At 42.1% G+C, this 18563-nt stretch overlaps 1 protein-coding gene across 1 annotated transcript in view; it reads right to left on the bottom strand.

Moving 5' to 3' along the window:
- LOC143940391 (catechol O-methyltransferase-like) overlaps positions 1-18563 on the bottom strand; it is a 181251-nt gene that overhangs the window by 156937 nt on the left and 5751 nt on the right. Inside the window, exon 2 of the mRNA XM_077461683.1 lies at positions 13644-13731. Coding sequence (XP_077317809.1) covers positions 13644-13731 — 88 coding nt within the window. The remainder of the gene's footprint in view (positions 1-13643; positions 13732-18563) is intronic.

Raw genomic sequence — 18563 nt, 5'->3', positions numbered from 1 at the left:
ACAAGCCCTACAAAAGCAGTTCTGATGGTACAGGAATGGGGGAGGGGGGTCCGGATTAAAAGTAACATACACACAGACACATGCACACACACATACAGACAAATGCACGCACACACACATACAGACACATGCACACACATACAGACACATGCACACACATTGACACATACATACAGACACATTCACACACATACAGACACATGCACACACATACATACAGACACATGCACACACATACATACAGACACATACATACACACACATACAGACACATGCATACACATACACACACATACATACAGACACATGCACATGCATACACATACAGACACATGCAGACACATACATACAGACATATATACAGACACATGCATACACATTCATACAGACACATGCACACACATACAGACACATGCATACACAAACATACAGACACATGCAAACACATACATACAGACATACATACAGACACATGCATACACATACAGACACATGCACACACATACAGACACATGCATACACATTCATCACAGGGGACTTGCTCAAGTCCTTTGGGCAGACCCATCCTTAACAACAACTCTTCTGTTCCGTGCCACCTGCAGGCAATTTATTATTTAGGGCTATGTCAATATCATCCTCATTAAGAAAATGAGCTCCTATGTATACACAGAGCCGAAGAAGGTATTGAATACATTTGTCTTCTCTTTGTCCCTAGTCACCCACTCCAGATTATTTTGTAAAGGCAATGTAGAGACATACCCAAAAAGACTTGTAGCTGTAATTGCAGTGAAAGGTGATTCTACAAAGTATTGACTTGGGGGGGCCGAATACAAATGCACGCTACACTTTTCAGATATTTATTTGTAAAAAAGTTTGAAAACCATTTATCATTTTCTTACCACTTCACAATTATGTGCCACTTTGTGTTGGTCTATCAAATAAAATTCCAATAAAATAAATTTAGGTTTTTGGTTGTAACACGTGGAAACTTTCAAGGGGTATGAATACCTTTTCAAGGCACTGTATTTGAAGAACTTCTTTGGATTTGTCTTACTCTTTTGCAATCTGTCATTTGTTTTGAATTTTTGCGGCCTTGATTTCCTTTTTACATATTCTTTTATATTCTTTTTAACATTTAAATTATGATAATGTTTTTATATTTTTTAAATACTCTTTTCTTATTATTTTTTTTAGCTTTTTATAAATGGCCAAGAGTCCCATAGGATTTATTTTTAGCCTTTTAAACTTATTGCCCATGAGAATATACTTTGCAGTGTTTTCATATACAGTCTTTTTGAAGAATTCCGATTTCTGCCAAAATACCCTCCCAGTCAAAGTCTTGGAGAGCAACCCTCATCCTTGGAAAACTTGCTCTCTTATGCCATGTACACACGATCGGAATTTCAGCGAGCGGAAAACCGATGAGAGCTTTTCATTGGAAAATGCGACCATGTGTATGCTCCATCGGAATTTGGCTGGCCAAATTCCCGGCAGCAAAAATTTGAGAGCATGTTCTCAATTTTACAGATGGAAAAACTTTCTATCAGAAAATCCGATCGTGTGTTTGCAATTCCGAAACGCAAAAACTCACGCATGCTCAGATTCAACAGGGAGATGAAAGCTATTGGCTACTGGGTATTGATCTTCCTTTTTCTAGTCACCGCATTCTTGATGGTCAGAATTTGGTGTGACCTTGTGTATGCAAGATAGCTTGAGCGAAATCCCGTCAGAATTCCATCAGGAAAATCATCAGAGCTTTTTCCGACCAAAATTCAGATCGTGTGTACGCGGTATTACAGTTAAAGTGTTACTAAACCCACAAGAGTAAAATCTGTCTGTATATGCAGTATTGTGTAAAAAGGCTGTTTGATCTTGTCTTCTCCCCTTCTTCCACTGTCCCCAATCCATTTTCTGAAAGGGAGGGTGCATGTGATCAGCAGAGGGCCAATCAGCACTGTCCAGAAGATCAGAGGTCCTACTTCACTGCCAGTGTCATTTACACAGGAACCACTGCATTTATATAGCAGTGATTGCTGTATAAATGACAATGGTTCCAAAAATCTGTCAAAAATGTCCAATGTGTCCGCCATAATGTCGCAGTCACAATAAAAATCGCTGATCGCCGCCATTACTAGTAAAAAAAAATGATTAATAAAAATGCCATAAAACGATCCCCTATTTTGTAAACGCTATAACTTTTGCGCAAACCAATCAATAATCGCTTATTGCGATTTTTTTACCAGAAATATGTAGAAGAATACGTCGGCCTAAACTGAGGGAAAAAATGTTTTTTATATATTTTTGGGGGATATTTATTATAACAAAAAGTTAAAAATAATGTGTTTTTTTCAAAATTGTCGCTCTATTTTTGTTTATAGCGCAAAAAATAAAACCCGCAGGGGTGATCAAATGCCACCAAAAGAAAGCTCTATTTGTGGGAAAAAAAAGGACGCCAATTTTGTTTGGGAGCCACGTCGCATGACCGCGCAAATGTCAGTTAAATCGACACAGTGCCGAATCGCAAAAAATGGTCTGGTCTTTGACCAGCAAAATGGGCTGAAGTGGTTAAAGGGATTGTAAAGTATTTTTTTTTTAAATAACAAACATGTTATACTTACCTCCACTGTGTAGCTCATTTTGCAGAGTGGCCCCGAACCTGCTCTTCTGGGGTCCCTTGGCGCCGCGTCATTGGATGTGATTGACAGCAGCGCGAGCCAATGACTGCGCTGCTTTCAATCCATCCACTACAGCCAATCAGCGGCCAGGCTGAGTGGTGAAGAGGACGTCGGGGGTGAGCGCGGGACTTTCGAGGGGTCAGGTAAGTAAAATGGGGGGGGGACTGGGGGCACCGGCAGTGTGAGATGTTTTTTCACCCTAATGCATAGAATGCATTAAGGTGAAAAAACATTTACCTTTACAACCCCTTTAAGTTGGGCTGAAGAGCTATATTTAATGTGCATCTGACTTCCAAAATCCTTTGCACCATGACTTTCCTTGGAACCTCAGTGACGTGTTCTTTGTAAATCAGGCCGACTAAAATAGGTTGGAGGAAATGAAAAGTAAAGAGCTGCATCTAGCAATTTATGTATATTTTGTCAGATGATGGATCATCATCTAGACTTGGTCTGAATTTCATTTTCACTGATAAGAGCATCTGTTCTGATTTGATGTAATGAAAATCCGGTTTTCCTCAGGATAGACGGATATGATAGACCCAAAGGGATATTGCTTTAGTTTCATCTTCCACACTGATGTATGCCTGTGTGATGATGCCGCTGGCATCCGAAAAGAAGAACACGTTGAGACAGCTGTGATGACAGATGATTTTATTCCTAGCTAGTGAACTGTGAATTTATGTATGATATATTCAAGGCAAACAGAGGACTGCTCAAAAATAGGCAATCAAACTCATGGTATTCCTATGGAATCAGATAAAAGATGTACTTTGTCAGAAACTTAGCAAAGCAATTTGGAGGATTCCATAAGCAAACACAAGCAGAACAGAAAAATGCCTCTTTTATAGACTAGGAATCCAGAAAAATAGAAGTCTACTGAGAATTGCTTTGGATTACCGCTGCCTCACACACTGTAGCATTAACTACACAAGAGGTATTAAGAGTAGTTTTGTTGACCTTACATATAAATACGATATGCAGCTGCCAACATTAATAGGAGGCCAGTCCCTTTATTGGAGGCTGTAATCAAGTTCATTCCAAAGGCATTACATGGCCATGGAGGCGTAGATGGACCTGGTTTTTTATCAGTCATATACAGTTCACCGCTGATGTTTCTTAGCCCATTGCATATGCTTTCCATGATTTACCATTGATAGGAGAGACACTTTGTGTGCTTTTCTGCTTTTCTAATACACACAGCAAAGAGTGTAACATGTATGTTTTTTTTAACAAAGTTTATTGAAGAAATCAGTCAAACAAAACACATGACAAAAGAAATCCAGCCAACTGCATGACAAAATATTTATCAATAGAATTAATTTCTCATAAAGGGGTTAAAGTGGTTGTAAACCCTTACAAACCACTTTGACCTACAGGTAAGCCTAGATTAAGGCTTACCTGTAGGTCCAAGAAATATCTCCTAAACCTATACGGTTTAGGAGATATTTGCCCGAAGACAGGCACCGCTGTCTACGGCGCATGCGCCGTAGACAGCGGCGCGCAGGCGCACTGAGCGCGGCATTTCCAATAATGGAGCTGCCACGCGCTTCGGCTCCCGTGCGCATACGCGGGAGTGACGTCATCGCGGCTCCGCCGCATGACAGCGGTGGAGCTGCGAGACCCCACCGAAAAGATGGATGCGCCGGACTACAGCTGACAGCGGTGACATCGCTGGCTTCTGGGTCAGGTAAGTGACACATAATGGGCTACTATGCGATGCATAGTATTCCATTATGCTTTGCCTTTGCAGGGAATGAAAGAGGAAGTAAACCCATCAGGGTTTACTTCCTCTTTAATGCCCGATTATACAGCATACAAAATAATGGCAATGTTTAGCATTATTTTGTATGCTGTATAATAGGGGATAAACCCCTTTATGAGAAATTAATTCTATTGATAATTATTTTGTCATGCAATTGGCTGGATTTCTTTTGATGTGTTTTGTTTGACTGATTTGTTCAATAAACTTTCTGTTAAAAAAAAAAACATACATGTTAAAGACCTTAGAAAACAGGTGTATCGTGTCTACCAGTATACTTAAGAACGCTATAGTCTGATTGCTAACATGTATACTTTAAGGGTATGAAAAAAGGGGGGGGGGAGGAGACAAGAAGAAAATAATACAGTGCCTTGCGAAAGTATTCGGCCCCCTTGAACTTTTCAACCTTTTGCCACATTTCAGGCTTTAAACATAAAGGTATAAAATTTTAATTTTTTGTGAAGAATCACCAACAAGTGGGACACAATTATGAAGTGGACTGAAATCTGTTGGATATTTTAAACTTTTTTAGCAAATAAAAAACTGAAAAGTGGTGCGTGCAAAATTATTCGGCCCCTTTACTTTCAGTGCAGCAAACTCACTCCAGAAGTTCAGCGAGGATCTCTGAATGATCCAATGTTGTCCTAAATGACTGATGGTGATAAATAGAATCCACCTGTGTGTAATCAAGTCTCTGTATAAATGCACCTGCTCTGTGATAGTCTCAGGGTTCTGTTGAAAGCGCAGAGAGCATCATGAAGACCAAGGAACACACCAGGCAGGTCCGTAATACTGTTGTGGAGAAGTTTAAAGCCGGATTTGGATACAAAAAGATTTCCCAAGCTTTAAACATCCCAAGGAGCACTGTGCAAGCGATCATTTTGAAATGGAAGGAGTATCAGACCACTGCAAATCTACCAAGACATGGCTGCCCCTCTAAACTTTCAGCTCAGACAAGGAGAAGACTGATCAGAGATGCAGCCAAGAGGCCCATGATCACTCTGGATGAACTGCAGAGAACTACAGCTGAGGTGGGAGAGTCTGTCCATAGGACAACAATCAGTCGTACACTGCACAAATCTGGCCTTTATGGAAGAGTGACAAAAAGAAAGCCATTTCTCAAAGATATCCATAAAAAGTCTTGTCTAAAGTTTGCCACAAGCCACCTGGGAGACACACCAAACATGTGGAAGAAGGTGCTCTGGTCAGATGAAACCAAAATCAAACTTTTTGCTCACAATGCAAAACGATATTTTTGGCGTAAAAGCAACACAGCTCATCACCCTCAACACACCATCCCCACTGTCAAACATGGTGGTGGCAGCATCATGGTTTGGGCCTGCTTTTCTTCAGCAGGGACAGGGAAGATGGTTAAAATTGAGGGGAAGATGGATGCAGCCAAATACAGGACCATTCTGGATGAAAACCTGTTGGAGTCTGCAAAAGACCTGAAACTGGGATGGAGATTTATCTTCCAACAAGACAATGATCCCAAACATACAGCAAAATCTACAAAGGAATGGTTCACAAATAAACGTATACAGGTGTTAGAATGGCCAAGTCAAAGTCCAGACCTGAATCCAATCGAGAATCTGTGGAAAGAGCTGAAAACTGCTGTTCACAAACGCTCTCCATCCAACCTCACTGAACTCGAGCTGTTTTGCAAGGAAGAATGGGCAAGAATTTCAGTCTCTCGATGTGCAAAACTGATAGAGACATACCCCAAGCGACTTGCAGCTGTAATCGCAGCAAAAGGTGGCTCTACAAAGTATTAACGCAAGGGGGCCGAATAATTTTGCACGCCCCACTTTTCATTTTTTTATACGTTAAAAAAGTTTCAAAAATCCAATAGATTTCGTTCCACTTCACAATTGTGTCCCACTTGTTGGTGATTCTTCACAAAAAATAAAAATTTTATATCTTTATGTTTGAAGCCTGAAATGTGCAAAAGGTTGAAAAGTTCAAGGGGGCCGAATACTTTTGCAAGGCACTGTACCTCCAAATTGTGTATGCATGATCTTAGTAGCACATATTCTAACTGCATAGGCATCTATCCACTTTTTATTGCAAATTTTTTGCTCTCATATGTGATTCTATAAAGGGGTAGAACTGAGTTAAGAGAATGTATCCAAGAGTAGGTGGTTCTATTGACTTCCATCTCATTTCTCATCTTGCATAAAATAGAGTGAAAGTTAGGCAGAGCTTAGAATATCTATATCACCATCTATATCTTTCAAGTGACTTAATAGTAGGACAAGAGGGTTTAAAGGCACGTTGGTGTTGCATATATTACTCAGGGTTGTAGATACTACCTCACAGTATGGGCGCAGCTTGGGGCAGGACCAGACCATGTGCCAGAAAGTGCCTATCTTGAGATTACATCTGGTGCATTTCACATCTAGCTGGGGGTATATGCGAGAAAGTCTCTGTGGGGTATAATATACTTTCTGAGGGAACTTTAGTTGGATGAACCTATCCTTCACTGCTAACTTAATTGCTATCATGGAGGGAACAAAGGAAGAGATACATTCCTCCCACACTTCCTGATCAAGAGTCGGGATGTCTGCTCTCCACCTGTCAAGTGAACAGGTCGTTTTGGTGTCAAAGGCTACAGTCAGGTATAAGTAAAGGGAGGGCAGAGGTTTCCCCATCACACTAGAGGTCAAAAGGCGCTCAATAGAGTCCAACTCAAGAAGCATCGGTTGTGACAACTGAGCCCCAAAAGCATGTTGTAATTGCCAGTATCGAAATTCAAATGATCTAGGCACTGAATAAAGATGCCTCATTTCTTGAAAGGGCATGAGTTTACCTGCAATTATAACATGTTTCAGAGCGGTGATCCCTTTTTTGGCCCACAACAAAGGGTCTGGAATATTATATAAGTGAGGCAGAATTAGATTGCCTAGACATGTTTCGTCAATATGACTTAATCAGAACCCCAATGATTAAGTCATATTGATGAAACATGTCTGGGCGTGGCTACACTGCAATTATTAGGAGCTTTTAATGTTCGAATGTACCGGCCATTGAGTGTGCAGTGCTTTTGAAGTGGAGAAAAGTGGAGTGGATAAGAGAGCGAGCAGAGTGGAGGGTGAGACTTACAAGTTGTTTTTGGGTCCGCCAAGACTGCACTACATCGTATTACCACTGCGAGTTTCCCCACTTTGGAAAGTCTATGTTCAAGTGCCTTTATTTGATGAAAAGGATGTAAGTGCAATAATTGAAGGTTTTGTGTGCTGTTTTAAATAAAATAGTTTTACTATACTTCACTATTGGAAGCACTTTTTATTTTTACATGTGGAGCGCAAATTGTTCAAAGAACACCTTTGGAGTCATTTGATACCCTTGGGGGATATTAATCTATACTGCCGAGCATGAGAGTGCAAGGTATGTTCTATTGGTGAGTGCATTTCTTAAGGGAGCGGTGACACTTAACACATATGGTGTGGTGGAAGATTGCTTCAAGTCACTTCAAGATTATCTGTTCACTTTTGGAGTCTAATCACTTGGATGTTTCAATTATTTAATTACTTACAGACTTGAGTCTGAATTTATGGACACTATTATTATTGATCACTTTTCTCACAGGGTGATTGTTTAGGTTTATTCATCTTGTTGTGAAGATTAGCGCCACTATTTTTTTTTTTTTTATTCTTTATTTAAAGGTATGCAACAGAACATAGTGGCATGACATGACAGCACAGTCCCAACAAATTTTCTTCCTTTTTTTAGCAGTGCCTAGATGGAATTAAAAATCACCTAAACCAAGCTATATACACAGTCACTTTGGTGGTAAATTATGTCTAACATGTCTCATGCAATACTAAATAAGATATAACTGCGTGTAGATAAATAGTGGTAGGAACTTGGCTCCCATGTACACACTAAGAGGATCATATCACTTGTAGGCACGCTTCAGTTGTAGAGCAGCGGCAAGTGGCACATCCCTTCAAGAGGGAAGCATCTCACTCCGCTAAAACACACAAAAACATGGCGTACCGTATGATCGGTATACCGTAAGGCATTTTTGAGAGTTTTTTGTTACATTGGAGGAAATTGGTCACTTTAAGTTCCCAAGAAGAGAGAAGAAAGAGGAAGAGAAGATGACGAGAAGAAGAAAAGGAGAAGAGGAAGAATAACGAGAAAAAAAAACAGGGGGGGGGGGTGTTTGGAAGGGGAGCTTCTGCGGGGTTGACAGTACGGTAACCGGGCTTTCAGAGCTAGCTAGTACCCTCTGTTAGTTAATGTTAAGTATTCATCCGAATAATGAAACATGGCCCATTGCTGCCAGCGATTGTTGTGGTCCTCCGTCTTGTCCCTAAGGACTGCAGTGAGGTGTTCCATCCATTGGATATCGTTCACCCTGGCAGACCACTGTGTTATAAGGGGCGGGGTCTGTTGTTTCCACATACTGGGAATACAAGCCCTAGTGGCATTCAAAAGGTGCTTCAGTAAAGACCTACGGTATCTCTTAAGCCGCGTACACACGGGCGGACTGTATGGCCAACTTAGTCCGTCAGACAATCCGACGGACAGTCCGTCCTACTTTCGAATGAACGGACTTGACCACACACGGATGCACAAACAGTCTGTCGAAAGTTTGCACGATGACGTGTACAGCACGTACGGCGGGACTAGAAATAGGAAGTCCAATACACAGCAATGCAACCTTTCGCCGTGCAAATCCTTTCTGAGCATGCGCCATACTTAGTCCGTCGAACTAGCCTACTCACGAGCGGATTGTCTGCTGAAACCAAAGTATGACGGACAATATTACGGAAATTCCGAAATACTTAGTCCGCCAGACTGCACGCTGAAAAAGTCAGCTGAAGCCCACACACGAGCGGACTGTCCGCTGAAATGTGTTTCGACTGACTAAGTTGGCCAGACAGTCCGCCCGTGTGTACGCGGCTTTACTCAACATAGGGGTCAAATTAAGAAGCACTGCTGCAGGGTTGTCTGAAAGAGAGTAGTCTGTAAGTCTGTGCACCATTTGGAGCACCTGTTGCGAGAAGGGGTGAATCTTTGGACAGTCCCAGAAAATGTGGAGTATTGTGCCGTTCTGGGTGCCACATCTCCAACACAGTGGGCTGTGTCCAGGAAAAAGGGATGCCAGTACAGTAGGGGTCCTGTACCAGCGCGTCAAGATTTTATAAGACGTTTCCTGATATTTGCTACAGAGGGAAGATTTGTGAGCAAAAAATAAGATTAGATTCTTTTGATCTTCTGAAAACGAGAGGTTTAGGTCTCTTTCCCATTTGAGTAGATATGGTGGATCTTGGTGAGACGTATCTGCGAGTAAAATTCCATATGAAACGGAGAGAGATTTTCGGATAGGACCTTCTTCCAAACAAAGGTCTTCCAATTAATTAGGTTGTCTTTGAAACTCGGTATGGTTTGGTAGAGATCGGAGGAAGTAGGTTAGTTGTAACATTTTCCACTGGCCGATCGCTGCAGAGTTTAAGAAACTATACCGTTCTGATGGGTGGATCCAACCAGAAGGGCTAAGGAAGGAAGGAGCTCTGACTAGGTTCAGATTTTAATGGAGTTGAAAGGTTCTATCAGCTAAACCCGGAGCAAAGTCTGGGTGACCAATGACAGGAGTCAATGGCGAGGGGAAACTGAGAGTAGCTGCCAGTTTGTAGTATCTAGAAAGTTCTATCAAGGTGGATTCTATCAAAGAGTGGGGAGGTGCCACCTGAGAGTGGTGGACTCCTGCCCAGGGAAGGCTGGCTAGAGGGGCAGTCACTGAATCTTGTTCCAAGGACACCCAAAGTTTGTGAGAGGAGTGTCTGCACCAATCGACCACTCTGGCCATATGTACTGCTATACAATATAAGGCAGGGTCTGGGAGTCCAACATCACCCCTGAGCTTAGATCTTTGTAAGAGTGCCTGCTTAAGACGGGAAGGCTTACCTTGCCAAACATAACGGATAAAATCTGTTTGGATCTTTTGGAAGAACTCTCGTGGCAGTCTGATTGGCAATGCTTGCAGGAGGTATAGGAGACATGGCATGACGTTCATTTTTATGACATTACATCTGCCAAACCAAGAGACCTCCAAGGCTTTCCATTTCTCTAGATCCACGGAAAAAGGGTTGCCAATAAAGGCTGGAAATTATATTGGAAATCAAATGGAGATTAGAAGGGATTCTAACTCCCAAGTATTGGATAGCTTGTGGGGCCCATCTAAAAGGAAAGTTACTACTGAGATGAGAAATTGACTGAGGTGGGAGGTTAATGTTGAGGGCCTCTGATATTTGTAGATTTACTTTAAAGTCAAGACAATTCCCCATACGTACGAATTTTGGATAAAAGAACTGGTAATGATACGAGCGTTACGATATGAGGGTTATAACTAAGGCCTTATAGGCTGAAACGCGTCAACCTTTCTTATTTGCGTTTGGTCACTGTGGCTTGTTAATACTACATTTTTTAAGAGCAATCACCGGAGTGCGGATCATCTTTTCCTCAATGATACGAGCGGATTTGACACATAGAACAGCAAGTCATCTGCGTAGGCCACGACTTTATGATGGTGCGTTCTAGTTTCAAGTCCACTAATGTCTGTGTTATTCCAAATGTGCTGCAACAGGGGTTCCAATGATAAAATGAATATGAGTGGAGAGAGGGGACAACCCTGTCTCGTACCATTACCAATCACAAAGGATCTGGAGGCTACTCCGTTCACTCTGACCGTAGCTGTGGGCATCGAGTACAGGGCAGAGATCCAGGATAAGACTGGGCTCGGCATCCCAATGTGTCGTAAGGTGGCCTGGAGGAAGGTCCAGTTCACCCTATCAAACGCCTTTTCAGCATCGGTAGAAAGGAGAATGAACTGCGTATTAAGATGCTGGGCTCTCGCTATAACATTGATAGTTCTTATCGTATTGTCTCCTGCCTCTTTTTTACGGATAAAACCGACCTGATCAAGGGGGATGATACACTGAAGAATAGAGCCCATTCTCTTCGCTATGATTTTTATGAACAATTTTAGATCGCAGTTAAGAAGGGAGATGGGCCTGCAATTTGCGCAGAGAAGTGGGTCTTTGCCTGGCTTTAGGATTACCGAGATACTTGCCCTGAGGAGATCTGGGGGCATGGTGTGGCCTTCTAAGATGGCATTAAAAGCCCTGGAAAAGTGGAATGCCAGTTGCACCCCAAAGGTTTTGTAATATGGGGTCGTAAAACCATCCGGCCCTGATGCCTTTCCTGCTGGCGATCCAACTATTGCAGCCAAAAATTCCTCTACAGAGATGGGTGCCGATAGTCGCTCCACCTCTTTGTCCGTGGGTGAAGGTAGCTTTGCCACCTGGAGATAGGCTTTGATTGCTGCAGACTTCTTCAGGGTACAAGCCGCCTCGGGGATGAGTGTAAGTTATAAAGAGAAGCGTAGAAATCACGGAATGCTTCTGCCATTTCCAGAGATGAATGAATTTTGGTACCTAAAGGAGTGGATAAAGCTGCAATGTAGGATGAATTACGTTGGAAACGAATAGTGTTTGTCAGGGACCTGCTGCACTTGTCTCCAAATTCATAGAATGTTCTACGTGTCTTAAAAGCCTGTTTTTTGCCTGGAATAATGAGAGGTCTCTGATCTGTTCCCAAAGCTGGTTAAGCTCTGCTTCTACAAGCTGATCAGGGCACAATTTATGTTGTTTTTCAAGGTCATGCAGTTTGGATAATAAACTGGATAATGTTTTCGCCTTATCTTGTTTAACTCTGTGGCCATGTTTAATGAGGACTCCTCATATATAGCACTTATGTGCCGCCCAGAGGAGAAGGGGACTAGATACTGACTCTTTATTGGTCTCAAAGAAGAGTTGCAGCTCCCTCAAGACATGTGCTTTAATGTCTGGGTCCTGCAGCAGGGTTTCATTAAGATGCCAGGTGGTGGGCCTAGGCATCCGGTGTTGTAAAGCTAAGTCCAGTGAGATCGGGGAGTGGTCAGACAGTGCAATATTACCAATGTGTGCACTGGAAACTAGTGGAATTGTGGCATGAGAGACAAGGAAGAGTCTATTCTGGAATATGATCCATCGGGCAGGGAAAAAAAAGGTGTAATCTTTTTCTTGCGGGTGGAGAATACGCCATATATCAACCTATTGATAGGAATGCAGAAGTCCTTTAAGTCTAGTTCTGGATTTTTGAGAGAGGGCCAAAGCGCCCATTGATTGAGTCCTTATATGGGTCGAGAGTGAGACTGAAATCTCCACCTAATATGAGAGTGCCCTCAGAAAAGGAATCCAAGGAGGAGAGGCACGACTAAAGCACTGCGAGTTGATTTGTGTTTGGAAGATAAATATTTGCCAGGGTGAACGTCTCCAACTGGATTTTGCCTTTTACAAAAATATATCTGCCTTCCTGGTCAGTGTGGAGGTCTATGAATTGCCAAGGAAGGGTGTTAGACATGAGGATGCTGGTCCCCTTTGATTAAGATGAGGGAGACACACTATTATAGCTTGTTGGAAAAATTTTATTGTGTAATTTTGGTATTTTATCTGCTTGAAAATGAGTCTCCTCATAGGCAACTGGACCGCTTTTCAGGGGTGTTGAGGCTCTTAACATTCCAGGACAACTGTTTCAATGTCATTCTGAAGAAAACAGAGGTGTAGGAGTACTGGGAGGAGGAATGGGATAAAAAAAAGAGGGGAGAGGGGTTAGGGTAAGTAAATACAACATATATATAGAAGGGCAGTGGCAGAGGAAAGAGAAAGGTCAGATAGACAGAAAAGAAAAAAAGAGCAGAGGAGATGCACAAAAGAAAGAAAAGCCAGAAAATGGTACTGAGTCTCCACGTGGAGATCAACTGCTGACTTGGGCAGCTACGGCCTATTGGGGGAAGAGGTAAGATACTTCAGTGGATGGGCTTCCGGTTGTGGGCAACTCCCGCAGCGCCCCAGATCATATGTCGACCCTAAACAGGTCAGCCCTGTAATGTGATCCTCTCAGTATGATTAAGGAGAGACTAACGGGGGATAAACTTTCATTTAATAAGGCATAACACCTACAGTTTCAATAAGGAAATATATAATATTTAATATAACTTGCAGTTAAAAAAAATAATAATTTGAGGTCCGTCCAGGACCAGAGCCAAAAATCAAGGAGATGTCCAGGCCACGGCCATCAGCTATGAACAACCAGGGACGGCCAATATCTGGACATAAATGCAAGACAATGTTCCCCAAAAATTCCTGAAGGTAACTCACCTTAAGTATACCTGCAAATATAAGTGAGTCACCCCTACATCCATCCGTCGGAGGAGAAAAGTTCCCAGGGGATGGCAGAGCGCCCAAACTGGAAAAAGCAAAAAAACAAAAACAAAAAAAAACCTGGGAAGTTAAAGGTACGTACATTGTAACAGGAGCCCCATATGTCAACAACTAAGAACTAAAAAGCACTCCCCGTTATATATATATAACTATGCAATTCATAATAGCTAGCTGCTTTCAAGGCTAGTCTCTGCATGGGGTCTGTACACACCAGCTGTTTGGTCTGCTGGTTGTTGTTCCAGGAGCGATATCCAGGTGCATAACTTTTTTACTTTTTTACTTTCCCTATTTTCCTTCTCTCTTATTCCTACCTACATATTCCTTGCTCATGGGTAAATTGGTCATTCCTTCTTGCCTATTATCACCAACACATACCCCACCTCTTATTCCCACACTTAAATATATATTCACGCACTCACACTCCCATATACATATCTAATTCACTCCCTCACACTCATTCTTTATTAAGATGTCATTTATTGCTACTCACTCACCACACAGCATCACACTGTTTAGTGTTCATCACCCTTTTTAGGTTATTGTAGATGATTTTCACATTCATTTTTCTTAGCATCAACACCATTTTTGCGCATACTTATAATTATCTATCTGTTCTCAGATATTTTGGTTTCTACAATCACCACACCTTCCACTATTTTGGTACACCTTCTTATGCTGGTGAATTCTTTCTGTGCCGGATATTGCATCCATCCGTCTGCCGCCTCAGTTCCCGTGAAGGGAGTGTGTTCCTGGCCCGCCCAGCGCCCACCGCTGTGCGCTGCATTTGTCGCCCGGACTGGTGAGTCCGCCCTGGCCAAACTACCTATTCATATTATATTCTTATGAATTTATTTCCATCCATTGGTCAGTACATTATTCACATAAATTTTATTTTATTCTATAGGAACTTTGTGGTAGCATCAGCTCCTGATGAGTGGGGAGACACCCACGAAACGCGTCAAGCTTTTTAACGTGATGTCCCAGCTACATTTTATACGAAACCACACTTATAAGTTCTTGACCACTCACTTAGAAGTTCTTGACTATTTATTACAAATCTAATTTTGTTTTATATCTACTGGATGCATATTCACCATGTGCATACATTTGTCGATGTCAGATATGCTATCATGGGCACTATTCTGCCACATTACTTAATTAATTTATTTATTACTGTCATGTGTAGTTATATGTGGATACTATATATTATGTCATATATCATGTTTTTATTGTATTAATGTCTATACATATTATGAATTGGATTCATTTATAATGATTAGTTTTTTATTGAACATTGAATAAAACAAATAAATATGGAATAAAAAAATATTTTTTCTTTCACTATCCAAGTGCTTCATTTAAAGTCCCAAACTTCCCCTTTTTTGTGCATATCAATTACCGGGATGGAGGTACTTAATTGTGCTTCATTTAAAGTCCCAAAATTCCCCCCTCTTCGCTTATATACATATATCGGGATGGAAGCACTTGGATAAATGGGTTTGGTAGTGTTCCCCTACCTTCCCTGTGTTAAAATTGTCAATATAGTGTTATCTTCAGTGCTGAACTGCTTGTATCCACATACATTTATTATTTTTTCCATTGATGCATACATTGTACAATAACAGCATTTACCGACACCGTATAATATGCTTCATATGGATACTTAGTCATTATGGTTTGATACATGCCCACTGGCCGGCCGATTTTGCTCTGTGTGAGGCGATTGGGCGTTTGGGCGGTGCTTGGTCCTTTCCTTTCTCGCGGGTACTGCGATGCGCCAGCGGGTTCTCCCTTCCTCCCTTTTCATCTTGATTGGGAGGTTCGGGTGGACTCCACTCGGCGCATCGGCGCCATGTTACCCACGCCGAGCGTGTGACGTTGGCCTTAACGTCATCACGCCGGCGTTCGGGGATTCTATTCTCCGTGTCTCTAAGAGGGGGTGTTGGCGCACCTGTCGCTGGTTGATGACCAGGGTTGGGCGCGGCCCCTCCCCCTCTGTCTCACGCACATGGCGTTGGCGGCATATTTAAACCCCATTCGGAGCTAGCTGCTTTCAAGGCTAGTCTCTGCATGGGGTCTGTACACACCAGCTGTTTGGTCTGCTGGTTGTTGTTCCAGGAGCGATATCCAGGTGCATAACTTTTTTACTTTCCCTATTTTCCTTCTCTCTTATTCCTACCTACATATTCCTTGCTCATGGGTAAATTGGTCATTCCTTCTTGCCTATTATCACCAACACACACCCCACCTCTTATTCCCACACTTAAATATATATTCACGCACTCACACTCCCATATACATATCTAATTCACTCCCTCACACTCATTCTTTATTAAGATGTCATTTATTGCTACTCACTCACCACACAGCATCACACTGTTTAGTGTTCATCACCCTTTTTAGGTTATTGTAGATGATTTTTACATTCATTTTTCTTAGCATCAACACCATTTTTGCGCATACTTATAATTATCTATCTGTTCTCAGATATTTTGGTTTCTACAATCACCACACCTTCCACTATTTGGTACACCTTCTTATGCTGGTGAATTCTTTCTGTGCCGGATATCGCATCCATCCGTCTGCCGCCTCAGTTCCCGTGGAGGGAGTGTGTTCCTGGCCCACCCAGCGCCCACCGCTGTGCGCTGCATTTGTCGCCCGGACTGGTGAGTCCGCCCTGGCCAAACTACCTATTCATATTATATTCTTATGAATTTATTTCCATCCATTGGTCAGTACATTATTCACATAAATTTTATTTTATTCTATAGGAACTTTGTGGTAGCATCAGCTCCTGATGAGTGGGGAGACACCCACGAAACGCGTCGAGCTTTTTAACGTGATGTCCCAGCTACATTTTATACGAAACCACACTTATAAGTTCTTGACCACTCACTTAGAAGTTCTTGACTATTTATTACAAATCTAATTTTGTTTTATATCTACTGGATGCATATTCACCATGTGCATACATTTGTCGATGTCGGATATGCTATCATGGGCACTATTCTGCCACATTCTGCCACATTACTTAATTAATTTATTTATTACTGTCATGTGTAGTTATATGTGAATACTATATATTATGTCATATATCATGTTTTTATTGTATTAATGTCTATACATATTATGAATTGGATTCATTTATAATGATTAGTTTTTTATTGAACATTGAATAAAACAAATAAATATGGCATAAAAAAATATTTTTTCTTTCACTATCCAAGTGCTTCATTTAAAGTCCCAAACTTCCCCTTTTTTGTGCATATCAATTACCGGGATGGAGGTACTTAATTGTGCTTCATTTAAAGTCCCAAAATTCCCCCCTCTTCGCTTATATATATATAACTATCTTTCTTTACATTGGCATAGCCCTGGGGGCTAAAACATAACCTGTGTGGCACCACCGGAGAGTTCATCTGAGTATTAACTTAGTCTTGGGTACAGTCTCATTCCAATCTGCCCCACGTTAACTTCCCCGGCCATCTGTCAAATAGCTTCTTATGACCTGACATGTTCTCTCTGCCTACATAGGGTAGGATGGTGTGACTCTAACCAGTCTGGATGTCCAAGACAGTGGGCAATCAGATGACTCCAAATTGTGGTGAGAACAGAAATAAGAAACTAAAACTATAAAAAATTGCCAAGACCAGGAGTATTCTACCTTGCAGACGGGGAGGCTTCCCCTGTAGATAAGTATAAAGAACTTGGGGTCTTATCTGGGTTAGTTAATCGGCATCCTGTCCTGGCCCTGCTTAACTGGGTACACTGAGTATGAGCCTAAGGGACAAAAGAGCTTTGAAAATATTCGAAAATCTCTTACGGACAGATACACAATACATCTTGCTTCGGCTTTACGGTCTTGAGGATGCGGCTGTTCTCTTTGCTGGGATCGACGATTTCTATGTGATCTCTGTTGCCTGCTAGCTGTAGGGGTTGTAGTGTTGGTGTTTGTTGGCAGAGTAAACGCCAGCCAGTTAGGGAGGGATACTGGGGCCATCTCTAGTGAGCTAAAGAAAGCTGGTAATTCTGACGGGTGTCGCAAAGGATAAAAACTATTACCTTTCCGAGTGATAAGGTGGAAGGGGTGGCCCCATTTGTAGGTGACAACGATTTAGTTGAACTTCTCTAGAAGGGGCTTCATGCTACGGCGCATCTGGAGTGTCTTCCTTGACACATCTGGCAACAGGAGGATATGGGTTTCATCAAATACTATTGGCCCTCTGTGCCAAGCCTGTTGGAGAACTTCTTCTTTGAGGGAGTAGCTGTGAAGGCAGCAAAGGACATCTCTAATTCTATTCTCATTTTCTTGGACCCAGTGTCCTGTGGACCCTGTCAATGGCAATGCTGGTATCAGAGGGGCATTCCAAATACATGTTGATAATGGAGGAGACTGTGGCTTTAAGGTATGCTTGTTGCGTGGCTTCCGGGATTTTCTAAGTCATCCAAAAGTAACTGAGTAACTTGGTCAGTAAGTTCAACGTGTGCTGTCTGCATGTTGGCTACAGATTGAGTGATGGTAGATGCCTCCAATTCCAGCATGGTGACCCTTGTTGTAACGTCTACTATGTCTTGTTTAAGTCCAGCCAGCTGAGAGCTCTACACGAGAGGCCAGTGATTCAAAGTCCTCTCTGGTGGGGAGCTTTTGCAATAATGCCCAGATAGTCTGCTCTGTGAGCTGCCCAGTAAAAGACCCCTGCTGGGGTCTCACACTACACAATGTACTCACTGAGACCAGAGGTATTGCTTCAGGCTGAGAGAAGCTGGATCCAGGTAGCCCCGCTTGCATGGCTAGTGGCTCATGCAGGGAACAGTGCTCATCCGCGTCTGGGCTAGGAAGTGGTATGAGGGAGAGAG

This window comes from Lithobates pipiens, unplaced genomic scaffold (assembly GCF_037356315.1).
Source record: "Lithobates pipiens isolate NorthernLeopardFrog02 unplaced genomic scaffold, aLitPip1_a1.2 Scaffold_3, whole genome shotgun sequence".
In the NCBI taxonomy this organism is placed as follows: domain Eukaryota; kingdom Metazoa; phylum Chordata; class Amphibia; order Anura; family Ranidae; genus Lithobates; species Lithobates pipiens.
This window is presented reverse-complemented; position numbering and strand designations above follow the sequence as displayed.